The following is a 27,341-nucleotide window of genomic DNA, read 5'->3' on the forward strand; positions in this document are numbered from 1 at the left end:
GAAAAAATCATGAGTGAAGGAATTTATAGACAAAGTTTCAACCAGTATAATAAAGAGCACACAAGCCTTCCTCACACCTTCACAGCAGCGTTCACTCTGCACTTCTCTTTCGTTCTAACAAAGAATGTTGGTGCGAAGAAATGCTGTACTAACAATTTTCAAAGGACTGTAAAGTACTTGTTAAAGGGGCCCTGAAAGGCGTTTTGAGCACACTAAATGAACTAGCGCAATCGTTAGATTGGGACGTCAACGTCATCTGTGCCAAGTATTACTTTTTTATGCGCGGTGGATAGCTCACACTTTTGTTGCAAAGTGTGTCGCTTTTTTCTCACCCTTCCCTCCGTGTTTTTGGACGCCGCCTTCTTCACATGTCTACTTCATCGATTCCCAGATGTTCGTCATGAACTAGACATCCTGCTATTGGGCGACTTTTTCATGCACTTCCGGCAAAGCGATGAGTCATCTGCTCAGCGTCGGCTCTCCAGCTGATCTGCCAGGGTAGTGCCGTAGTGCTTGGACATTTTACAACACACGAAACAATTGTGAACAAACGCTTAACCGTTTGTATTGAATGCAAAACGGCCATAACACGACATGGATATTGTCTTACCTGAGTACGTTCTGTAAAGAATGCGTCAAAGCCCCTTGGCACTTCTTTCGTGCAATCGCAGAGAACACCCTGAGCTGAATGCCCTGGTTTGACGAACACATTTTATTCAACTTCAAAACAATCCAGAGATGCGTTTCGAACAAACACCATGTCACAACATGCGTTGCAAGTCTGAACCTCGAATGACAGACGATGGGTTTCCTCCTCCTGCCCGTTGTAAATTCGGCACTCACCTCGCGCGTGGTTTGCGGGGACGAACAGCAAGTCACTTAACTCTGGCGCACAAGCCGAGATGGCTTTTAGCCACGCACACTGCACATACCCCATGCGAGGTTGAGGCGTACGTCGCTCGATAACAATAGTCCACAACACACACAACATCGCCTCCTGTAATGCCAAACGCATCTCCCACTTCCCAATGGGAGTGATTGGTACGCCTGCAGTGCCCACATGTCGCGAGGTGGAGCCCCGAGGTGAACCGGGATCACGGAACCGTAACTAACTTCTAGAATGGTTTGTGCCTGTTGCCAAGGCAACCGATGTTTGAGATTCTCAAAGAAATGGCGCTCGCTCTAGCGCTAGAAAGTTCAGAGCAGCGGCGGAGCATGTTTTGCCAACGTTGCCGCTGTCCACCACGCGTCACCCCAAGCTGAACTGGTCACATGATTGAAGCGTTTTGTGCACGGGTTCTGTATCTGTTTAAAATGGCTTTTTCACATGCCGCCGGCAGGAATTACCACCGCCACAAAATAAGACCCGGTACCAGCGGGGCCAAATCTAATACGGCGCTTTTTGGATATACTGTGCGCGGTGCATCAAAGAGAACGAGTGCACGATCCTCCCCGTTTGACTTCGCCATCGATAAAACGTCACGTGCCACCGATAGTAACTGCTGCAACGTACACCGCGAAAGGGCAAGGCCAGGCCGCCGCACACATGTGGCCACATTTTTCGTTCGCTTTTCCAGCCTTGAGCGGATTGCCGGATTCATAGTGTCAACAAAGCTTGCCCGTAGAAGACGGCAGTCTGAGTCAATAGCGTAAGTACGTCCCCGCTGAGGAGCGCAGCATCATGGGAGGGAAGGCTCGCGCACAGTCAACAGCGGAGAGTACGTTGAAAGGAGGAGGAAACGCGGCGCGACGATAATGCGCGGTTTTTGATATACGATTTCTCAGCTAATACTCATCGCTTTAACAAAACTCTTGCGGGAAGAGACTGCTAATACGTTGCTTTATTTGGTTACATGTATATCCATGCATCGGCAGAAGGTATTTCAGGGCCCCTTTAGAAGGTTCTGACAGCTCTGCTCCAGGTCACTATTTCAAGGCCGCTAGTAAGCTACAGCAAACATAAATATAGTTCACTCACACTTTCATGAGAACTGTGCCTATAAAGAGAAGACTCGAGTCAACTAACCATATGCACATCTCTGACTCCACACAAAAGGCTGTGGCAGACGGAGGCCATGGTGTAATGAGGAATGTAAGCGGACGTTTTAGGCAAGAAAAAGTGCTTAGGGTTAGCTTCGTCGACATGTCACATCAAATTATCATCTACTCATCAAATTCGCGAATATTCAGTTTTATCTGTCACAGCGTTGTTGGGTTATAACTTAGGGATTTGTAGAAAAAAAAACTACTCAACAACAATTATGTTTTGAATTTCTTCACGAAGGTACTTTAGTGAATCCTAACAATACTAGATTTGCCGTGAATAACAGATTGTTGTTATCTAGGGTAAAAATTAATTATAGCTAGCAAACATTTAATATTGCCGCCATTATTCTGTGGATCCGCCTACCACTTAATTGTAGGTGTTCACATTCTACCACAGCTTTTAAAAAAATCTCTGAGAAATCTTCTTCTAAACTGGTATGTTTCCTAATTCTTTCGTTTTGCTGGTTTGACTTTAGTCATTTGTTAGCGCAGTAGTTTTTTGTGTACTTTTGTAACCGTTAGTATTTATTTGCATATAATATTAATTTGCTTTCAAATGCCTTTTTTAGGTGCATAGCTTATAATTTTACTAAACTCTATATCAAAACCATGCACTACATGTTTTTGCCTATTTGTTTCCTTCACTAATGTTCTATTGTAGTTGTTTTCGGTTCCCCTGCTGCTTATGTAACCTTTTTTGTGTACTTCACCATGATGGGTCCCAGTGCAGTCGCTGACTTCGGGGCCCTTGTCTTTAAACTTTCTTGGTAACGGTTTACTTTTGATGAATGAACGTTACCTTCAACTTACAAAAATGCATTTATATTTATCAGAGCGTGGCGGCTATTGGAAAACTTCTCGCTTCAAGAGAAAAAACCAGAGTGAACGAATTTCCAGGAATATCTACACAAATTAATTCTATAAGCTATAGGAAGGTATATGTAGGTTTTTCGAAAGAACCATTGCGTTGTTATAAAAGAAATATTTGAGCTATTTTCACATTGGTTTTCAAGCTTAGCGGCCGGTAATTGCACTGTGCGTTTTTTTATAAAAACGGCCAGGTACGTACCATTTTTGGTGTTGACAGGCATTACTACGGAAGAATTTGAACCTCAATGGGCGCAGAGCTTGGTCAGTGCGAGTAGAAAAAATATATAACTTGGTCAAACTGTTCAAATTTTACTTCCAGCACATCGTTCATTGTGACTCTGAAATGCCGTCTCAGATAGTTATTCTGGTTTAAATACTCCACTTTTGTTCACTATTAGTTCTGCCGGCATTGTAACAGCACACTAGCACTAAACCTATGTGGTTTTCATAACAAAAGTTTTGCATCGAAACTTTGCCGGCACTACCCGCTTTGACCAATCTTAACCTCAGAATTCTGGACCCTTGAACTACCAAAATCAATATCCTAATGCTGTGCCTCTCTCCCTACAGCCCAACTGCAATGTGGACCTTGAGAACACCGAGCACGACACGCCCCTCCTAATAGCTGTAGTTTCGGGGTACTGGGACATTGTGGAGTTTTTGGTGGAAGCAGGTGCAAACATCAACAAGCCAGATGCCATCGGCAACACTGCCATGCACGTCAGCCTGTTGATGCGACAGAAAATGCAGTCGCAGTCTCTGTGTGGAACTCGCGCTCCGGCCATCAAATCTGTACGTTGTATTTCTCTACTTCTGCAACTTTGCCCGCTCAATTTTTCTGATGTTTAAAAGTTTAAAACATTTTGGCTAGACTATTAAACTGTTGAAGTTGTTAACGAGAAAACAATGTGTTATGCACCTTGTTCTACAGAAGGTGGGACCGTAGCGAACTTGTAACTTTCGACAGTGCCGGCACCCAAGATTTCTTAGTGCATATCCACACATTAAAGGTGTGGATATGTACCAGAAATTTCGGCAATGGTGGGCAGAAACGTACTGATTACCAAAATGTAACAAATAATTCCTCCCAGATTTCTAAACGGGTATTATTACATGCTAGTCTAAGAATACTAAGGGTGATTCAAGCCGAACAAACCGGCAGCTTCGCAATCCCACTAATGGACATTATACACCGAGATTGCTATTCCAGGTGAAAAAAAAACGTTGTAGTGGATAGTCTTTATAAAAGAAGTTATATAAGTGAAGCTGCCGGAGACTCGGCTGCAATGAATCCGTATGTGCAAAGTCGATCTAATAATGTATCTGATGCATTTGCACTTAGTGCAAACTCATCTAGGGGATGGTTGGCTTATCGAGACCGAAATCATCACATTTTGTAGGGGGTCTCGGTGCACATCTTCATGTGTAAAGCGTTGCGGGTTTTGCGCACCGAACCTACACCTGGGTTCTTTGAGCGCAATAGTGAAGGGCAGTGATTTACATTTTGACTAGCTGAAGATCCCTAGCATGCCCAGAAATACCGACGAACGGGAATTTAAACTTTGCTTCGATTGAAAAGGAGCCACCGCAGCTGGAGTCCAACCCCCTCCCTTGGTATCCGCAGCACAGCCTCTTAATCAATGAGCCATCGCGCCAGGTTGTCTTATATATCTGTCGCAGCGGGAACTTTACATGTTGCGCTGGTAATTTTTTGTGAACTGTTCCTCACTACCCAGATAAGTTTCCAGAGGAAACGAACGACGTAATATTATAATGGTCCTGGGCTGTACATACATTAGTATTCACAGTGTCATTAATGTTTACTGGGCCCCTAACTGCTGTGTTCAACTGCTAGCAAAAAATGGCTTGCAGTTCTCACACAATGTAGGGTGCCAAAGCACCGCTAATTCTTACACTCGTAAGGATTTTATCTTACAGGCATTTGTAATATCCTCGTTCACTCAATACAAAAGGTTACAATACCTACCTCCTGGAGTGTTGCAGGAAAATCTTAAATGTTTTACTCAAATTGTGGGTCTTATACTAAACTGTTTTGTAGAGATGGAACAAGAACAATTTAGCAGGCAATTGTCATTTTGTTTTCACAAATAAATGAGCGAACGTAAAACGGGATATACGAATGCTCTTTTATTGCGCATAATCGATGTAGCCATGCGAATATGAGAACTGCGTAATGTGGAGAGACACGAAGGAAGCGCTTTTTTAAGTGGTTCTTATCTTTTATTAACATGGCTGTACTATAAACGCCAGAGAATATCAAGGGATGCTTGGCCATTATGGAAATAGCATTGAAGTTTACACCTCTTAGTGATACGTGTTAGTGTCTACAATGTGTGCTGCATTGCCTTTTTGCGTTATCACTGCTATTTATGAACTGCATAAAACCAATCGATGCACCTCCAGGAAAGTAACTTTACTATATATTGAAGAGAGTTTACGTTCATCGACAGAGTTACCTACGAGTAAGGTTGTAAAATATGCACTTTTAAATTGTAGGGAACGGTAAACGGAAGTTCATCAAAACACTCACCAGTATTTTTACTCCGTCACCCAAAATTCCACTCATACATGAGTAACTCGTATTGGAATACCTAAGTATTTTGCTTAGGTTTGCGTACAAATTTGGCGGGTAGATATTTAACCCATGCTATCTACAATCTGTGACAAACGTGATAAACTTCAGTTTTTGAAGTGTAGTTTATTTTTTCAACTGTTTTAAAGGAGAGAGAAAACTTTTTTCGTGGAGAATCGAGCCTGAGGTTTACCTTGTAGCCTTTATTCATTTCTCGGTTTGATTTGACTGCAGACCTACAATTCGCTTTTGTTTAGTACTCGCGCATCGCACATATGAACAGTTTGAACACTCGGGATGTATGTATGTTTTGTATTACAAGCGGCACAAGGATTACAAGAGTACGTGTTTCGTCATGGTGTGCTTTCTCATCTACCGTAGGAGTGTACGGCGCAGAAAAGCAGGAAAATTTTGATTGTTCTGTCGCAGAAATAGCGCCGTTAAGTAACATCAAAAACCGTATAGGCAAAAAATGTTTGTTGTGCGAACGCTTCGCGCTACCAAGAAACACAGAACAAGAAAACGTCTTGTTTTGTACACATTTAGAATTTCACATAAAAGTTTATGTCTGTTTAACTAGTCAAGAACAGCTGAGAAGCTCATGATCAGTTCCGTCTATTCTGCTCAAGGTGGTATATTTCCTGTCCCTCGAGTGCTTTCTCCGCAGATGAATGAGCAAAGCAAGTTAAAGGATTAGGAGGATGGTAAGCTGTACGGTTTGGTAGATTTTTGTTTCTACTTTAACCGCTCCAATTGGTTGAAGACAGAGCACAGAAAACGTCAAGGGCACTCACTGTCAACTGAATTTTATTTTGAGAGAAATAACATAGATATACTAGTGTATGACTGATGTGACTACGCAAACAATACCACTTGCAAAGGGAAGGAAAGAAACCTTAGAAGAGTTTCGTCCCACGCAAACGGAAGAAACCCTAGCTCGGACCATACTTGGTATCTCCCTTTCAGGGAGATAAGTGGACGGTTTAGTAGGACGCATGGCTTTCCGGCAGATGTGTAATGCCCCCACACCTCGCACACACTCTGAATGCTACGTGCGCTGAAAAGTTCGCTATTTAATGCAGGACGAGCACCAACAAGAACCCGAACTGCCTTGTGCTGAGAGGTAGGAATTGTTAGTTCGTCCCTGATTGCTTTCGCATTCACGTAGGTGAGAGGTTTCGCAGCGTTCGGTATAGCCGACATAGGTCCTGATGCATGAAAATGGGAGGCAGCACAAGATACACCTCTTGCAACTAAAAAACTTCAATTTGTGGCATACAGAGCACCCACCATGCATGTTTCTCTTCGTGAGTGTTCGCTCTTTTTGTATAACTGATAATGAATTTTTCTTCTTTTGCAAAGGTAGTGCGCAGCCTCCTTCAAAGTGACCACCCGGGAGTGGACACGCTAGCGCTGGCTTGCTTCCTGGCCAGTCGAGGTGGTGACCTCTATCGACAAAATCGAGATGGACTGTCAGCAATTTCGTTTGCTGAAAGCGCAACAGAAGCGGAGATCCTTCACAGTTGGAAGGCAGAAAGGTGGTAATTTGTGCGCCATTGTTAAATCAGGGCATGGCCGCCGAGAACATAGAAATTGTAGTGTTTCAGTTTCGATTTCGATTCGGTTCGGAATAATTTTGACTACCTCGGAATCTTTAACGTGCGCCGAAATATCGTACTCACGGGCGTTTTTTCTTTTCACCTTCATCAGAAAAGCGGGCGCCGCGACCGGGAATCGAACCCGCGACCTCGTGCTCAGCAGCACAACGCCTCAGCCACTGAGCCACCACGGCGGGCAAACTCTGGAATCGTTATTGTTGTCTGCTTAGAGTTACGACCACATGCACCATGTTGCGCAGAAAACTCCATCCCGTTCAGCTTTGTTTTTATGGCGACTACTCGGTCGAGCTCAGACTAGTAGACGACTGTAGACAAATGTAGACGAGGCATGACCACTAGCTTGACATGCCTCTGTTTGTGCGGTAAATGTAACTTGCGGGCGTGTGGTAAAAGTTTCTAATGTGCTAATTTTACAGCAGGTGTAACATCATTAAGCATTGCAGTTCGTCCCTTTTAGGATAGGCTCACAGGAAATCATGCGCTATTTATCTTTCTAGCTAGAAAAATTTACAATTGGATGGTTGAAATTCTCGCAGAATCTCCCAATTCGATGCGCGCGCTCCATACGGTCGGGACTAACGCATTTGCCCAATTGCGTCACAAAGAAACGGCGTTCTTTTCATTCTGAATCAGCCCGGTTTTTCTTTACAGCCACAGTAATGCTATGTGTGAATAAATCATTTCTGCGAGATCTGTTATTGTCGTTTTCTAGTTGTACCTTTAGATGTGCGATTTCTTGTGTTAGGGAACCAGCAAGATTATTTCCAGATAATGCGCTGGGCGTAGTTTGTTTCGGTGGGTCAACGTCACTCTGAACAACGGTTTCCGTTCTTAGCAAAGCTTTTATTGAGGTGTTCCTTTACAACTTGTTGGTCCTCCACTTCTCTTAGTTCGCGTGAAAACTGTACTTGCCCTAATTCGAACAGCTTTACAATTTCAAAAATACCATCAATGCTGGCCTCAGAAAATTGGCTGTCATGATGGCTGGAAGGGCCAGGGTTGCCACCTGCAGGACCAGGGTTGCTTTCCACATCCCCCGACAACATTAATAGCATACGAACCAGAGACTCATACAAACAAACACCAGAAAAACACCGTCTCCTGGTAGGAGCTGCACACTCAAATACAGTACCAGGCACTACACCTCAATAATATATCCATTCGAGCTGCGATAACATGAAGCAGATCGTAGTAAGCAACCTCTATAAAAAAGGCTGTGAGCTTATGTTGATAGCGATGTCGTGCCCGTGTGTTCAACGGCCTAGTGGCGATCAAGTACTGGTGCCACGTGAGGGGTGTCGCTCGCTGTACCAGTTTGCCAGGTGGGAGATGCCGCCGGCGTCAAACCTGGCTATGCGTGACACAGATGCGGGAAGGGAGGGTTCGGGAAGGAATGATCTCCACATTGTCCATTCAATCCATTGACAAATTGGTGTCAATGTAAAGTTGTTCTTAAAGATCTTGCTTTTGCGGTTGAAACGTCTGTAGTTTGCGTCGATATGTTGCCTTGCACGTTTTTTCCCATTACCTTGATTGTAATTCTGCCTTCGTGTTTTAGTGTTTGAGGCCATTCCTCTCGCCGTAACAATTTCATTCACACTGCTTCTCCCGTGGGTTTGCAAGGACACCAGTTTTTCAAACGATGCCCTGGTCTCGCCAGAGAACAACTCACCAACTAAGTTCACCTGTGACGCCGCCGACCGGTCTTCACGAGCTCATGGCAGCGTCCGAACATGGTTTCTATCGTACAAGGCCCTCCACAAGTTCTTTTACTGTCGCCGCCATTCCGGTACCCATGTCAAACCTTGGTTACTCTTCCTTTGGTGCTACCCCCAGTTTCAAGTAGGTGTCTCTACAAAACCACTTTTTCGCTAAAATGTACCTGAAGGTGTCGTTCACAAAGAAACGAAAAAACCTTGCAATTTATCCCCACCCTTCCTTCTACAACCAGTCCCAAAAGAACTCAATTAACAATTTCCTTTTAATACTCGATTACACCAGGCATTTTATAACATAAAGAACGTGCTGACGGCGCCTTGATCGGAGTGGCAATGTAAGTGAACTGTTTAACGAACGGCAGACAGTAGAAATGCCTAGGCTTATGTTTTGCTTGCGCTACACATCACAAAGGACTACCAATGCTGCACACGTTATAGATCCCCAGTGCGTCAAAATTAACCCGGAACCCTCCACTGCGCCGAGCCTCATAGCCAAGATGTAGGTTTGGTGCTTAAACCTTATAATGAATCAATCGGGGCTACCAGCTTTTCCTGCTAAAGGAGTAACGGTTCTCCGAAATGCGCCCTTTGCCATTATCGATAACTGCTCCCTTATCACTGCAAAAAAGGCCTATCGCATGTTTGCTCACGCGTTTTCACGTTCGAACCTCTAGCATGCCCTCTGCTGTCGAATTTGTAAATTTCAGGTATAGAGTTGTAACCTTCCCCTACTGCTTCTTGGTGTTCCGATGGTCAGTACACTTAATTGATGAGGCACCTGTTGTCACTTCTCAGCTTTACAAGCAATGAAATTCTGCTAACGCCTCCTTATTTAACTCTAATGTAGTCTACCCCATCCGTTTCCGTGACATCGGTTGTTCAATCCACACGTAATCGCTAGCAGTAGACATGAGTTTTTGTACGACAGTAGACATTCTTTTGTACGACAGGGCGAAAACTCTTTATTTATAAAGCGTGCTTTGTAGATTTGCCGATACTATCACATTTGAACGTATGATCATATAGGACATTTGAAAGTATAGGACTTTTTTTAGGACTTCTACTGGGAAATGGTCGAATGTATGTATGTATACTAGCCTTTGGGTGTACACGCGCGGCCACTGTTCAAGGTAACACGGCAATGAGTGGCCGCTTTCCACGGACCACCAAAACCGCCATCCAGGGAGTACTGCGGCTCATGCGCATTTAGTGCCACAGGTGAAGCCAGCTGCGGGATTTCTGCTACGGCTCCTTCAACTTCCCCGCGCACCGTGAAAGTTCACAAACAATTTATCCGTGGTGCTACAAAAAGGTAATTCTAGAGAAATATCGAACCACGCATTGCTGCACAGAGAAAAGTTTGAAAGGCGCTTTCCTCTTCCGAGGGGTGTCATTGTTTTTCAGAGTTCCGGTTTTCACACTTTTATCCATGCGATGACAAACCATCACACGACGAACGCGTTGATTTACTTAATTATGCTTCGAATATTGTAGAAACCAGTTACAACACATTTTTTTAACTTTGGGCGCACCTGGTGCGCTTAAATCGAGATGTGAGATGTAAAATTTGGAACTCGGAAGAATCTCCTTTGCCTGCCGTCGAAGCTACACGAGTGCACAAAGGGAAGCTAGCGTCAAGCGATAGGCCGGCCCGTATTTGCTCGTTCTGCGGGCGCACATCGCATCCGTGGAGGGACTGCCCCACCCGTTGTGCCGTCTGCAACTTTTGCGGCAAGAGTGGCCACTTCGAGGTGGTCTGCATGAAGGAAACAAAAGTGGGCGGGAAGCAAAAACGGAAACCTTCGGCCATTTCGTGGAACTTCACGCTGTCGAGGGGGGGGGCGGCGTCGCCCCAGCGCGAAGTTTATTGAAGTGCTCGTAGATGGACGCGCATTGTCTTTAAAAGTGGACTCTGGCGCCGAGGTTTCAGTTGTTCCGAGTGCATTTCCTGGCATTCCGACCAAGGTCCAGAATCTCGAGGGTGAATTGGAGGGGCCGGGAAGTAACCTTTTACCAAATCTAGGCACGTACGATGCTACTTTGACGTGGCGTGGCAAGTCGTTCAAGCAGCAGCTGTATGTCTTGGCAGTTGATACGGTTCCTCTGATTGGCTTTCCGGCCATTCAAGCCCTTGGCGTCTGCACGCTGTTGGACCATGTTTCTGAGGTACCAGAACCCTGCGGTCAGCTGCGCCTCGACCCAACCCTTTTTCAAGGACTTGGAACTCTTTCCGAGGCATACACAATCCCCCTCATACCAGATGCGACTCCATTCTCGTTAAGCGTACCCAGACGCCTGCCGCTGCCGCTTCGGGATCCGATCAAGACGGAGTTGGACAGGCTGGAACGGGCGGGGTGATTCGTCTCGTTGACACAAAAACACCCTGGTGCGCAGGAATGGTCGCAGTCCTCAAGACGTTGGGTGGCTACAGGCTTTGTGCGTATCTAACCCGCGTCAACAAGGTTATTCTGAGGGAACGTCACATGTTACTCACAGTTGAGCAATGCCTTGATCTGCTGGGGGACGTCACACTTTTTTTTCCTAGTTGGACGCCACGTCGAGCTTCCACCAGGTCAAGCTGTCGCCCGAATCCCAGGAATTCACCACGTTCATAACCACGTTCGGTCGTTACTGTTGCCTCAGTCTTCCCTTTGGGATCGCGACAGCTCCGGAGTACTTCCAGCGACAGATGTCCACGATCCAGGAAGGCCAAGAGTTGGTGGTGAACATGATCAATGATATTCTCGTCTTCGGCGAGACACGCGCGGAGCACGACCGTCGCCTGTAAGAACTTCGTACCAGGCTAACGAACGCAGGGGTCACGCTCAACCGCGACAAGTGCAACTTCAAGCCAGCAGCATCAAGTTCCTCGGTGTCATTTTGGGTACAGATGACATCTCTCCTAATCCAGACAAGGTGGAAGCCATAAAAGGCATGCCAGCACCGCAAGATGTCTCAGCTGTTCGTCGCCTCCTGGGCCTTGTCAACCACATCGGATGCTTTCAGCCTCATGTATCAGAAACCACAGCACCGATATGAGCATTGCTGAGGAAGGAGTCTGAGTGGATTTGGGGTCACGCTCGACAGTCTGCCTTCGCCAAGCGCAAGGGAATGCTCCGCTCTGATATACGCATGACTCGGTAGAACACAGCATACAAGACGACAGTATTGGTGTTGGTGCCATCCTGCTGCAGGAGCGACCTTCTTGCGAGCGTCGACCAGTCGCCTTTGCATCGCGGTTGCTCACGCCAACGGAAAGTCGTTACATTCAGACCGAGAAGGAGGCTTTGGCCGCATGCTGAGCTGTGCTTTGGTCTGAGCAGTATGTCCGTGGTCTAAACTTTTTCATTGAAACAGATCACCAGCCACTCCTAGCGCTTATGAGGACCATGGATGCCGACTTGCTTCATCCTCGGATTGAACGGTTCCGGCTGAAGCTGATGCGGTTTACGTGCCAGGCCCTGTACGTACCTGGCAAGCTTCTAGCCACAGCGGACACACTCTCACGTGCACCACTGAATTATCCTCCGCCACAGCTCGCTGATCATGTGGAGCTCTTTTTTGGAGTGTTTCTTCGCTCCCTCCCACACTTCATCTCCTCACGGAAAGACGAGCTGCGCCATGCCCAAGCCAGCGATGGTGAGCGCAATCTCCTGCTTGCGTACTGCACCAAGGCCTCGCTATGGCTTTGGAAGCTGCCACTTCACGTCAAGAAGTACTGGCAGTATCGCGAAGACTTCAGTGTCTGTGAGGGGCTACTTTTGAAAGGAGTCCGCATTCTGGTGCCGTCAGCTCTTCAGCGTTCTATGCTTGATCTCATTCATGATGGGCACCAGGGTATCAATCGATGCAAAACCATTGCCTGGGAGTTTGTATGGTGGCCGGAAGTCAACAGCCATATCGAGACACTCGTGTCTAACTGCGCCAAATGTGCTGAAACCCGCGTTCAACGTGCAGAGCCAATGATGCCTTCTCAAACTCCAAGTCTTCCCTGGGAGCAGGTTGGAGTAGACCTTTTCCACCTGAAAGGTCAATAATATGTTTTGCTGGTAGACTACAGGTCGCGCTTTTCTGAAATCCTCAGTCTGCGCTGGAGCACAGCACCGGCTGTCATTGCAGCAGTAAAGACCGTGCTTGCACGCCATGGTATCCCACGGGTGGTCCGCAGCGACAACGGGCCACAGTTTTCATCCAAAGACTCTTCTACATTCACACAGGCTTACGGCTACGAGCATGTCACCAGCAGCCCCCGGTTACCGCAGTCCAACGGTGAATTGGAGAGGATGGTGCGCACCGTCAAAGACCTGCTGCACAAGTCGGATGATCCTTACTTGGCACTGCTCGCATACAGGGACACTCCAGGCGTTAATGGGGTAAGCCCTACACAACGTCTCATGGGCAGACGTCTGCAAAGAAGAAGACCCAAGACTGCGCAGCACCTCGAGCCACAGTGGCCTTCATCTCGGTCCTTCAACCTGGGTGATCAAGCCAATCGAAGGAAGCAAGCCCAGGACTTCAACCGAAGGTATGCAGCTCACCCACAACGCCCTCTCATGTCTATTGAGCAAGTCTGTGTTCGAGACATAAATAGCCCTGCGTTTGTTCTGTGGCCAGCGCAACGTCCCCGTTCATACGTCGTGGAGACCACGAAGGAAGTTATCCAACGTAATCGGCTACAGCTTGTCCCAGTGTCCAGCACCCCAGTGCCGAAGTGTCCGGTCGAGCCTGCTTCCGAAGAACAACCCGAGAGCGAGCCATCCGTCAGGGGCACTAATGCAGGAGGGTCGGAGTTAGTTCGTCTGACGCAGTCTTCTGCGACTTCACCCCAGTCCCAGTCTCAAAGTTCACCTATTCGTGTGTCCAGGTATGGGAGAGTGATCCGGAGGCCCAGAAGACTGGATTTGTGATTGTGTGGTGAAGTGTATTAAAGTGTTGTGTGGGCAGTTGGGTTCATCAGTAAGCAAGGGTGGATGAGGTGTGTGCTCATATAGACAGATAGCACCACGGCGATCATTGATGTCTGTGCTACAGATCGCGAGAGAGCACCACTTCCACGGTTGACCATGTGTATATATTTAAAGGTAAATAAAGCCTTGGGGTCAGTTGTCCGTTACAGGCGTGGTGTGCGTTCGTGGTTAGCCGGGCGCGTGCTGTGGAAGTACGCCCCGTAACAAGGTGTACTCGCAAATAATGCTGATAAAATAGACGATGGCCTGACAAATATAAGTCGGCGCTGCAGGGTACTACAGCTTCAGGGCTGCAGCATGCTGACACGACTCACAGCGCAAGCTCGTCTTACCGCCTAGAGAGGTTAAAAAACTTGACTGGAGAACAACCTGCATGTGCACGCCGCGCTCTCAGTAGCAGGCGTTGCGCCGGAAGGTATCGCTGCAATATTTCTTGCGGAGCGCTAGCTTGGTTCGTTTTAGTTTGTGTCCGCCAGTACTTACGTGTGCACAGTATACAATGCAAGATCAAGATCCCTGGCAGCCTTTTATTCGAGCGATCGCACCGCTGAACCCCTAATCGCACGACGATGATGGTAATGTACAAAATAAAGAAGTAGACAGACACCACTGCATGATGTTGGGGATTTGCAGCTGATGTAGACAAACGTTGGCTTATGATGCAGGTCATTCCCCCCACAAGTTTGTCCCAGCAGCTGAGGCAGCCGTCTGTCGCAAACATTCCTCACAATATGCTTTACATGAAGCTGCGTGCCCATTGCGCATGAAAAATGTCCGCCTTCACCTAATAAGTTCGACATTTTAACGACACGTGCTCGCCTACTCGGGCACGCTATCTATCACTGCTTTTCTTGTATTTTTTTTTGTTCTAGATGACATCGTTGGTAATAGGTAAACTTTTTTGTTTCTATGTGTGCGTATAACCTAACGCTGTTTTGTTTTACTGAACAAACACCTGCACCATTTCAATCGCTACACCCTTTTCATCCGCAATTGCCCTCTACTGACGGGTACATATTCCTGTTTAAACAAGTTGGTTGGTCCAAATATGTGAATATGCCAGCACCTCACTAGCATTAGCCCTCTAAAGCCTAAATTTTTTTACAGAGTATTCAACGTTCACTCATTGTCATAGATATAAGCTGCGTCAATCACGGCCCCAATATTTTCGTCCCTACTGGCGTATTAAAAATCGTAATTCAGTGAACATCTGCTCTTCACATTAATAAACCTCTCAAATATGCGTTGGAGCATGCTGCCTATTTTCCTAAAGTATCATTGATGGGAGGTAAGTGGTGAGCGAATATATCTAATTAGGCCAAGTTGCGAGCCTGGATCCCACTCATGAGGCAGAGATAATTAGAAATATAAGAATGGGGTGGAGTGCATTCGGCAGGCATTCTCAGTTAATAAATGGCAGCCTGCCATTGCCCCTGAAGAATAAAGTGCATGACAGCTGCATCTTACTGGTACTCACCTCCGGTGCAGAAACTTGGAGGCTTACTAAGAGGGTTCAACCTAAATTGAGGATTACTCAACAAGCAGTGGAACGGAAGAATATAGGTGAAACATTAAGGCACAAGAAGAGAGCGGAGTGGGTCAGGGAACAAACACGTGTAAAGGACATTTTAGTAGAAATTAGGAAGAAGAAATGGACGTGGGAAGGGCACGTAATGCGAAGTCAAGATAATCGTTGGTCATTAAGGGTAGCTGAGTGTATCCCTAGAGATGGCAAGCGTGGGAGAGGGTGGCCGACAGTTTTATGGGCAGTTGAGATGAAGAAGGTTGCAAGGATACATTTGTCGCACTTAGCACAGGACCGGGGTAAGTGGAGTTTAATGGGCGATGCCTTGACATGCAGTGGGCGTAGATTGGCTGGAGATGATGATAATGAACATTTATTGTCGTCCTAATGAGCCATTAGGGACAGTGCCGAACGAATACATGGCACAGAAGCGTGCACGCTGTTTTCCATCCCGTGCAGTTTGTTGGTTAGAAGCGTAGGGGGCGCGTTATCCGCCTTTCACAGGGCAGGATGTGTGCGCGTTGAAGCGTTTGTGAAATAAATAGGCTGAGTGCGTTTAGTCATCTGCGCTGGGGTGAACAATGCTTTTGAAGGATGGTTTCACTATTGCATTTTTTTTTCAGTGAACCGACACCTGCGAATGCTACGCAGATAGCTTACCAGAACCCAATATTAAGCGGTGTGGTATGCAAGATCTCCACCGAAGACCCGGCCAGCTTGCGCTTCGAACCATACGGACACAAGGAGTACTGCGAAGAATGCGGCAAGTGGATGAAGTGCTGCCTCAGTTGTGGCGTAAAAATCAACGCGCTGGTTACCATCGGTGAGCAGACACTTTTATCAAAATTTAGAATTTTTTATAGTGCATTGTGGGAGATAATACAACAAAGAAAACAGATCAAAATCAAAAACCCACGTAAGAAGATTCCAAACAATCTTTTATTTGAAGGAATTTACTGGTGACAATTAAACAACACGAAAATTTATTGTTCTGGTGGATAAAATGCGCAGTGCTTTCTATAGCGAAAATTCAATTCAATAGTGAGCACTCTTCGCGTACATAATTTCCTCATAGGTAATGTCAAATAGCATTTTAACAAAAATTGGTATGAGCACGATCAGCATAAATGGCATGTGGAATTGTGTGTCATTTGAGGCAACCATTCGAGTTCCTTGGTAATTCTGCCTATAGACAAAAGACGATGGCAACTGGTGCTGCAGAGCCCGAAATCCTTAAAGATGAACTCTACAAGAAACACGATGTGTTTGTTTCCCCCAAAACGACTTCTCGCTGTAGTTGGGTTAAATAAAAAAAAACGGATTTTATGAAACACTAACAGTGCGTCTGAGATTGCCACTGGGCTAGGAAGGGTAGTCATATGTTTCATTCAAGGTATTCGTCAAGTCTTCGGGACGCCTCTTGCACGCTTATTAGGTCCGCCACCAGCGTTTCCAATTGATGCCACTCAAAACCGACTTGCGTGCATGTTGTGAGCAGCAGTTGTTATGCACTTATTGTAAGAGATTTTCTGTACAGGGTGGGTCCTTCTAAATCAGCCTTTTTGCATTTTCTTTTCTGTTCCACACACACTAGGCAAAAAATGCGCACATCAAAGTCGCGCAAAAGCCTGTCTAGACACAAAATTGCATACGGGTTATGTTAACGTTTTGCTACCCGTATCGGTTTGTGTCCATATTTTAACTCAGAAGGAAGCTGTAAAAAATAACTTTTACTCCTAACACGCAACAAACCAATCGCGCCATGCGTGTGTAAAAATACTTCAAGATTCTTGGAGTTTGAAAGGTACGGCCCTAGAAAAAAATTGTAGGTCATACTGAAAGAAGTTACCCGAACCAAATGACCAAAATTCCATGTTTTACGTATGCGAGAATTGGCATCGGGAAGCTATGAGCAATAATAAAAAACGCTAAACAAAATAAACGTGTTGAAGCAAAAACTATGCACTTCAAGGTGTTTAAAAAATAGAATCTATGGCCTCAACAGTGTGAAGCAAGCTCGCGTTTTGAAAACTGCCCCCCAATAAATAACACTTTTTAAAGAGGTATATTTAGTATTGTATTCTTGCCTCTGGCCTAAAGAACGTGCAATTTTTACACACGAGATTTGTTGAGGTAATTTCACAAGAATAATTTCAGGAGGAGAGATTTTCTGAGGAGAAGACCTTTGTCTAATCATCCTTTTCACTCGGCAACTCATGGCATGTATTTGCCGATTCTGAGTAGCGGAGAAGGTGATGGGTATGATAAGCGACAGGTGTATTCTTGTGTATCTCGTGAGGTGTGTACATGTCACCGATATAAGGTTCTTCGCAATACGTGAGCAAGTATCAAATCCCGTCGGTGGCAGCAGCATCCCACATGGCCAGGAAGTTTGCATGGGAGACATATTGATCGCTTCTGTTGCTTGCTGGGTGGGTATTTGGAAAAAGGTCTGGACTGTGAAGTGAACAAAACACAGATTGGTGTAGGCTACCGGGAAAGATTTGGTGCGCAGGCGTTCTCTCGAGGACGCTACATTCCTCCAGCATTGACGTGCAATGGCGCACCCAGAAAGAAGTAAGGCCTCCGTGACTTGCTCACGGAAGATTAGTTTCAGCGAAGACCTGGCAGACCCTGGCAGTGGGCGCAATTGTAACTCACACCAAAAGAGAAAATTTCCACCCTGCAACGCGAGCTAACTCGATAAAAGTAGTGTCGCAAACAAAACTTGTTTTGACGGCTTGTGCGAAAAGTTCTACCTTGTTTGCTGAAAATAACAGCCAAACCCAAATGCGAACCTTTTTGCCTCGCTTCCCCCGACATCGGAGAACTAACGGTATAAGAGATATTGTTATTTCTCAAGTTTCAGGATTGCATAACGGCATGATTTGTCTTCAGCACTCTGTCATGTAGTAGGGTGTACTGCATCGGAAGCCGACCACTAAACGAAGGCAGAGTGAAAGGTATGGTGGAACGGCAGACGAACTTGCCCCCTGTCCTAACTAGCTTCAGGCTTGTGAGCACCCTTGCCCGGTGACTTCCATTGTCCTATGTTAGACACCGGTGAAATTATTGTGTGCGATCTCTTTGGATGGGCGCACTCCTATACAGCCCCGTGTATCACCACCATTAACTGCAGCAGGGTTATTTAATGGTTCACGTAGCCTTTTACTTTATAGCTGCGTTCTAAAAATGATAGAGAATCCTCCACGAATGGTGCTTTCCCTCTGCTTAGTTGTACCCTAAAGTCAGGAATATTTATACACAGACACACGCATATATACATGCATATATATACATTTATATACTGTATATAGATATATGTGTATATATATATATGTATATATATATATATATATATATGTATATATATATTAATATATATATATATATAAATAAATAAATATATATATATATATATATATATATATATATATATATATATATATATATATATATATATATATATATATATATATATATATATATATATATATATATATATATATATATATATATATATAAGGTAAGTAGACAGAGACACACCGGAAAAACATTTCAAAAATAAACAAAAAAAGTTTTCTAACGTTTCAGAAGAGGACAGCCTTACTTCAGAGTACAGAATAAGTTTGTTTCCGGCTCACGTATACAGGGTGTTGCAACGATAACTGGAACACTTTAAAAATTTTTCCTGAGCGATCCGCCGCTCTTTTCACGCTCAAACTTCACACAAAGGTCGCATTTTGTGGTCTATTTTGTTTGACACCGGGAACAACAACGGTACTTACCTGTTTATTCGGAAAATAGATAAAAACGATTTCGCCTATGGGAAAATGGCGGCGATTTGGACGTGCGAGCCCGAAAACCGGGTTTTCTGATCGTCTGTTAGCTCATTTCTAGGTGCATTTTCTGATCGTTTGCTGCACCATTTGGCTCCGTACGTGAATCCCAAACGTGCGTTTCACTCTGCAGGTGGTTCCGTCATTCCAACATCAACTTGCGCTGGCTCGCACGTCCAAATCAGCGGCCATTTTTCCATAGGCGAAAATCTTTATTATTTATTTTCCGAATAAACAGGTAAGTACCGTTGTTGTTCCCGGTGTCAAACAAAAAAGACCACAAAATGCGACCTTTGTGTGAAGTTTGAGCGCGAACAGAGCGGCGGATTGCTCAGGAAAAATTTTTAAAGTGTTCCAGTTATTTTGCAACACCCTGTATACAAAAAATTTGGCAAGGGCGATGGTAGGACAAGGGAAGGGAGGGTTTGTACTATGAGATTGTGGTTGGTGGGTATCAAAAAAATCTGAGAAGTGGAAGACGGGGAGACAAAGATAAAAAAACAAAAAAGTATAACAAGAACCCACAGTCCCGCGGTACGAACAAGAAAACAGAACCAAACAAAGAAGAAACAGAAAAGAAAAAAAGAAAAATTAACAAGGTAATTCCCCCTTGCCCCGTGGCAACAGGGGTGAAAGAGGGGTCAAAACAGTTTTGAGGGGTCACTGCATTTGACATAGGCAAAACCCCAGTCACGCGAAATGAACATGCGAAAAGAATAATAAAAAAAGAAAAAAGAACAGACGGAGAAAAAAAGTTAAAAAAAGGTACCCTTTCTGGCGTTAGCGGGGAAAGAGGGGCCCTTGCATAAAATCTGTCCTTGCAGGCATTTGGCATGGACATAAACAAACAAAGCACAGTCGCTGGTACGAACAAGAGAAAGAAGTACGAAGAAAAAGAACTTTGCAAGGTAATTCGTATTTTCAGTGTCCCGCGCCACCTGGGGGCAACAGAGGGGTCTAAATAAGATATGGCTATGCACGCAAAAGGCGCGCATCTGGCCGTATAAACTCGTTCTACGAATAAGAGTCAGGTGACTGAAACATGAGAGTACTACACTTGCTTCTCTATGTTGAAGGTAAAGGGCGCGCCCAAAAGCAGTAAGACAGGTAAGCTCCACAGCAAACGAGTGTACATTCGTATACAGAAAAAAGCAGGAAAAGGCAGGAAAAAACCAGGAAGAAGCCGGAAAAGGCAGGAAAAAGCAGGAAAAAAGAAAATGACAAAAAAGGCAGTCAAACAAGTTATGAGAACAACGATTACTGAAGGCAGGTGCACGCGTATGACGCGCGCTTTGCCGTACACATCTGGTCGTCACATGGTAGCAGTTCAGCGAACGCCGAGGCGGTCAGCAACGATTATAAGAAAACAGCAATACAAAAAAGGAAGGGGGGAGGAAAGCAATCACACACGCTAGCTTGCACAAATCGATTACACGGTGAGAGTATCAAAGCCAACAATGATACCCCAGCCTTCCACCGAGAACAAAATGTCGAGACTTGCTGGTTGGTTTTGTGAAGCCACTGTGCTAAAAAGCGCAGTGCTAGCACGAATATATAGCCATGAACAGGGGGTCGCCAAGTGATGTTGGAATATTATCCAGGGAAAGAACAGGCATAACGGTTTCTTGAGAAGTAGAGCTGAAATATTATTAGTACAAAAGACACGTCAATTTTCCATAACTTTCATTGATGCCAAACGACGCTGACTCAAACTTATAGATGAGGAAGCACTCACTAAACTCGCGATTGTGATGTGTTTTAAAATTAGATTAAAGTATTGTTGCCTTGAGTTCTTCAACAGAATGACCAGGAGTGTTATCATGCTTTGATAGAGGCAAAGAGGGGTGTGTTTTTGCATGAGAGCGGGGATTGTTAAACCTCAAACGAAAGGGTGTTTCAGTGCGGCCGATGTATTGCTTGTCGCAGAGGGTTAATTCCAGCAGATATACGACGTTGGCGGAATCACAGTAAAGTTCCCTTTACATTAACTTAATAGTTTGAAACAACGCGTGGCACCTCGGGAAACAGTCTTTTTAGGCGTTCACTTTGAACAAGTATATATTGGTTTTTGGAGATTTTTACGGAAACTATCGGTGCGGTTCAACTGTATACCTCGTGTAATTACATCATCGATCACCTGCTCTGGGTATTTTTGATTCAAGAGCACGGATTTAGTTCTCTGCAGTTAGAAGCGAAATCAGCATGGCTTGTGCAGATTCGACTAAAATGGTGAGATTTGCGATAAGGTATTGCAGTCTTGCAGTGCCTGACATGGTTGCTGTGGAAGTGCAAATGCTTGCGCATGTCCGTAGGTTTCCTATATAGATTAGCCTTTAGCCAGTCCTTAGAAACTGCGACTAACATCCAGGAAATTTATGCCATGCGTAGAGCAGGATTGAGAGAAGGAGATAGTTGGATGCGTAACGTTGGATGCGCCATATAATAAAGTAGGATGCGCCATATCAAGAACATATCATCCATATACTCTTTGTAGTTCAGTGGCTTCAGATTTCAGGTTTTGAGGAAGTTTGATTCTAGACATCCCATAAATATATTCGCGTAGTTGGACCCGATTTTGGTCCCCATTGACGTTCCGTTGACATGCCCGTAATTGACACCATAAACTCCAAATTGTTAAGCTCAACAATAAAGCGAAGCAAACTTTTAAGGGTGAGAGAATCAATGGGTTTGTCACCCACTCGCCGCTCATACGCACATGATGCAGCGGTGATTCCATCTGCATGCGGAATTTTAGTGTACAGCGACACGACAACCAGGGTAACAAGTAAACAGTTAGGAATTTCAATCACCATGATAACTGAAACAACATCATTTGTATCCTAAAGAAGGATGCAAAGCTGAAAGGATGTGGCGAATGAGAAAGGCGACATGCGCGAGAGGTTCTCAGTGACAGCACCAATGCTAGAAACAATGGGGCGAGTTGGGTTTTTTTTTATGAATCTTAGGGAAATAGGTAGAATCTATCGGCTACTGCGCTTAAGCGGATCGTAAAACGAGTCGTTGCTTCGAATATTTTATGATTTTGAACAAGCTTAGTTAGTTTACCGTTGACAATTAGCTTATAATTATTAGTGGGATCACTAGGGAGTACTCTGTTGAACGTAGATTCTGATAGTTGTCTATGAGCCTCGTGGACATAGTAAGCTTTCTCGAGGATCACGATGGCGCCTCTTTTATCGGCCGGTTTGATTACTGTTTCGGGGCAACCTGCGAGTCTCTCCAGGGCTTCCTTTTCCTTGTTTGTGATGTTACGGCGATAAAACACTTGCTTTTGGTATGCTGCTCGTACATCGCGATGAATGGCTTTAATGTGCATGTAGAGGCATGTATCGCGCTGCGTAGGATGGGTAAAGTGCTCATGGCTAGGTAATGCAGTTCGGGCTTCGTCGGTTGGAGGACTGTCATGGAAGTGCTTTCGCAGTCTCATATTCCTGGCGAAATTATCTAACTCCTTAAAAAGTTTAAATTTGTCGAAACCGCCAGTTAGCGGGAAAAGTTCAGACCTTTTCACAGGGCGCTCATCTGATCTGGTGAGACATAATACTAGAGCGGCTCATCCCATTTCTAGTGAGATTTTTGTTAGCGTTCATAGCCTGGGGAGAGTTGACAGACGGGGGTTGAAAATAAGGGCTGGCATTAGCATACTGATTTGTACCGGCGCTAATGTCAGCTGGTGAATGGTCAGTATTTGACGCGCAAATCGCGTTAAAGGGGTGATTTTTATGTACATTTCCAGATAATAGAAAACCCTTACTAGTGGGGATTACTTCATTCTTAGGAGTGCAGTCACTTCTAGGAATATCATCTGAGGAAATTTTACAGATTTTGTTTCGGATTGGCGGATGCCTTTTTGGATTCTTAGCTGCGGTTGAAAGACTGATTCTCTTTCGCTTAGCTCCTTACTTAGAATTTCCTCTTCCTGGCGGAGGGAATGGGACACAGTCTCGTAGTGATTTAGTATTGTCTGCATTAATTGCAAGGATGCGTTGTCTAGTGACTGTTGCACTTTCCTCATGTTGGATGGGACAAGTTCGGCAGTTGCAGGTCTAAGCCTCATTCTCAAAGCCATTGGAGCTACCTCGGCAGACAAATACTGTAAAAGTGCGCAAACGTGCAATTCGGACGTATGTGTTTTTCAGTAATCTTTCTTAATCTCAAGAGCTTTTTTAACACTGATAGGAGGCTGCATTGTTGGGTTTTCTGGGTCCTAGTCAGTTTGTCGGCGCAGAGGAGACTTTCTGGCGGAGCTTGTGCTGGGCATGGCCTGGCTTTGGGGCGTCACAAGGCAGTGCGGATTGGCTGCTGGCGTTTTCCAGAGGCTCGATGCTGGTTTGGGCTCCGCTGACCACTGCGGATCGGGAGGGTGGGGACCGGAGACTCTGGACGCGGCGCACTATCCAAGTTGAGCTGTAATCGATGCCTCGGCGCTCCAAGGCCGTGGCTTCAGGAGCACGTACGGGTGGCAGGCTGCGGCGGGCGTCCAGAGACTCCGCGTGTACGTCCCTGGTACTCAACCGAAGGTCAGTGGCTACGGTGGTCGCGGGGACATGCGGGGCTGGCCGGTTGGCACAAGCGGCCGGGGACGTCATGGAGGGCGTTGGGCTGGTGGGGAGCAGATGCAGTGTTGGGAAGTTTCTGTCGTATAAGGACATTGCGGTAGCCTGCGGGGCGGTGCATGCGACTGCGCGCCATCTTGAGAGTTGCAGCGCTGTTGCGTGAAGCAAAGGTCGCGGATGTGACTAGCGAGCAAAGCCTCGAATCTGGGGTGCAGGCCATCAGGACCAACGACTCGGCGCGCGGGAAGGTGCTGGAAGCCGTGGACAATAAAGCGGACGCAGCGACAGTGGCGGCATAATTGGCGCATAAGAGAGTTAAAGCGTCATACTTTTTTGTTGCAGCCGATGGCAAAGCAAGAGATTCAGTAGTCACGGCGGCGGTTAGCGGAGCGCGGAAGACTCAAACTGGCGTACATGGTAGAAATGTTAGACCGAGAATTAAGGTTAAGGTCAGTCAGGGAGCGGTAGTCATAAAAAGCACGTTCAGCAGAAGAAGACCTTAAGTCGTTAGTTCCGACATGCAGGAAAACTGTGGTAGAGTTAGTACGTAAGGAGTCACTGCGTAAGCATGCTTAAGAAATGCATGCGCCGGGTTGGGAAAACAAAGCAGGTATTCCAACACAGTTAGGGACAAACTGTTCAAAAAGGTACTTAGTTTTGGAGCCGCCGATTACAAGAATAGACGGGGCGGTCGGCGGGAACTTCTGCATGGCGTCTGTTTTCGTGGTCCTGGCAGCGCTCTGGTAAAACGGGATCGTGGTTGAAATGATAGGAGTAGCAGATGAGAAAAAAAAGAAAAAAAAAACAAAAAAAACAGTATAACATCAATTTACGGTCACACGGTACGAACATGAGAAAAAAGAACCAAACAAAAAAAACAAACAGAACGAAAACATAACAAGGTAATTCCCCTTTCCCCAGGACCACAAAGAAAGACGCCATCCGGTACTTCCTGCAGACAACAGAGTCTAGTGTTTTAATCTTCGACTCCAAAACTAAGTACCTCTTTCAGCATTTTCACCCTCTCTGATATGCAACCCCTGCTTTTATTTCCCAAATCGGCGCATGCATTTCTGACGCACGCTTACTCAAGTACTCCATACTTGCAAATTCTACCAAAGTTATCCCACATGTCTGAAATAATGACATGTCTGAAATAATGACCTTACATGCATTACGAGGCACTGGCTCCAGCAGTTCGGATATGCCAATTGCTAACCCCGACCTCCGACCACGTTCTACGTGGCGGCCGCTGGGAAAGAAGACGTTCTACGTCTCCCGCGGTAGTCGAGGGGCGGCGCTAGTTGACCGGCCTCAGAGCTCTTGTAAATATAAACCCCCGCTTTAAAGTCGAGAGAGAAGCCGCTGTGGGGATAGCGTAATGGCGAACGCACCGCACCGGTTATGCGGAGATGTGGGTTCGAGTCCCGCTCCCGGAAAAACGGCGGATTTTTTCTCGACTTATATTTTCGCTTATTTATCAATGAATCACAGAAACGTGACAAGCACACGTCATTCGGCCCTATTAAATATTTCGAAAAAAGCCGAATAGCACTGGCAATGACGACTGCAACCTTGATATGTATCTTTACCGAGTCCCTCGTCCCGTATCTCTCTGTTGTGCTACATGCATTACGAGGCACTGGCTCCAGCAGTTCGGATATGCCAATTGCTAACCCCGACCTCCGACCACGTTCTACGTGGCGGCCGCTGGGAAAGAAGACGTTCTACGTCTCCCGCGGTAGTCGAGGGGCGGCGCTAGTTGACCGGCCTCAGAGCTCTTGTAAATATAAACCCCCGCTTTAAAGTCGAGAGAGAAGCCGCTGTGGGGATAGCGTAATGGCGAACGCACCGCACCGGTTATGCGGAGATGTGGGTTCGAGTCCCGCTCCCGGAAAAACGGCGGATTTTTTCTCGACTTATATTTTCGCTTATTTATCAATGAATCACAGAAACGTGACAAGCACACGTCATTCGGCCCTATTAAATATTTCGAAAAAAGCCGAATAGCACTGGCAATGATCGACTGCAACCTTGATATGTATCTTTACCGAGTCCCTCGTCCCGTATCTCTCTGTTGTGCTACATGCATTACGAGGCACTGGCTCCAGCAGTTCGGATATGCCAATTGCTAACCCCGACCTCCGACCACGTTCTACGTGGCGGCCGCTGGGAAAGAAGACGTTCTACGTCTCCCGCGGTAGTCGACGGGCGGCGCTAGTTGACCGGCCTCAGAGCTCTTGTAAATATAAACCCCCGCTTTAAAGTCGAGAGAGAAGCCGCTGTGGGGATAGCGTAATGGCGAACACACCGCACCGGTTATGCGGAGATCCAGTGGGTTCGAGTCCTGCTCCCGGAAAAACGGCAGATTTTTTCTCGACTTATATTTTCGCTTATTTATCAATGAATCAAAGAAACGTGACAAGCACACGTCATTCGGCCCTATTAAATATTTCAAAAAAAGCCGAATAGCACTGGCAATGACGACTGCAACCTTGATATGTATCTTTACCGAGTCCCTCGTCCCGTATCTCTCTGTTGTGCTACATGCATTACGAGGCACTGGCTCCAGCAGTTCGGATATGCCAATTGCTAACCCCGACCTCCGACCACGTTCTACGTGGCGGCCGCTGGGAAAGAAGACGTTCTACGTCTCCCGCGGTAGTCGAGGGGCGGCGCTAGTTGACCGGCCTCAGAGCTCTTGTAAATATAAACCCCCGCTTTAAAGTCGAGAGAGAAGCCGCTGTGGGGATAGCGTAATGGCGAACGCACCGCAGCGGTTATGCGGAGATGTGGGTTCGAGTCCCGCTCCCGGAAAAACGGCGGATTTTTTCTCGACTTATATTTTCGCTTATTTATCAATGAATCAAAGAAACGTGACAAGCACACGTCATTCGGCCCTATTAAATATTTCGAAAAAAGCCGAATAGCACTGGCAATGACGACTGCAACCTTGATATGTATCTTTACCGAGTCCCTCGTCCCGTATCTCTCTGTTGTGCTATATATATATATATATATATATATTTATATATATAAACGGAGCATTCACAGTATTGGTGTGCTATCGGGTTATACCCCAAATCATATCAGCATAATCGTAGCTAAACATGTATTTTCCAAACACTTCTTGTTTGCTCAGTCCTATTAGAGTTTGCGTGTCAAGTCCGCTAATACCGAACCTGAGCCTCACGCGGCCTCCGTTCGTTATATCCCGAAGTTCGTAGTAAATGTACCACAGTAAAATGCTCAGAAGTCGAAGCACAATTTATTTTTTCCGCAAACAGGTTCGTGATGGCTGTTTGTTTCTGCAGCGTAAGCTTGATGTGGGCGGTATCCAGTTTATTTAGAGCAGCCGCGTGCTATTCGCCGAGGCTCTGAGCGTAAACAAGTTGTTTAAGGTCCTATATGTAGCCCAGTGCAATAGGCTCGCCTAAAGGCGCAGGCTTAGAAGTTTGTCGCCGTCTGGGTCGGATTCTTCCGCATCGCTCTCCCACGGCAGTTCATTAACGATGCCATCATCCGTGCACGGTTCCGCAGTGTCATCATCTTCATCGGAACAAACGAAATCTCCCCAGACAAGGTCA

At 45.9% G+C, this 27,341-nt stretch overlaps 1 protein-coding gene across 1 annotated transcript in view; it reads left to right on the forward strand.

The window, feature by feature from the left end:
- Positions 1-27,341, forward strand: part of LOC144165144 (uncharacterized) — a 56,292-nt gene that overhangs the window by 23,804 nt on the left and 5,147 nt on the right. The window contains exons 3-6 of the mRNA XM_077695247.1: positions 3,487-3,708; positions 6,872-7,047; positions 8,752-8,970; positions 15,962-16,161. Coding sequence (XP_077551373.1) covers positions 3,631-3,708; positions 6,872-7,047; positions 8,752-8,970; positions 15,962-16,161 — 673 coding nt within the window. The 5' untranslated portion in view covers positions 3,487-3,630. The remainder of the gene's footprint in view (positions 1-3,486; positions 3,709-6,871; positions 7,048-8,751; positions 8,971-15,961; positions 16,162-27,341) is intronic.

This window comes from Haemaphysalis longicornis, unplaced genomic scaffold, assembly GCF_048455015.1.
Source record: "Haemaphysalis longicornis isolate Haplotype H1 unplaced genomic scaffold, Haemaphysalis longicornis Haplotype H1 scaffold_14, whole genome shotgun sequence".
NCBI lineage: Eukaryota > Metazoa > Arthropoda > Arachnida > Ixodida > Ixodidae > Haemaphysalis > Haemaphysalis longicornis.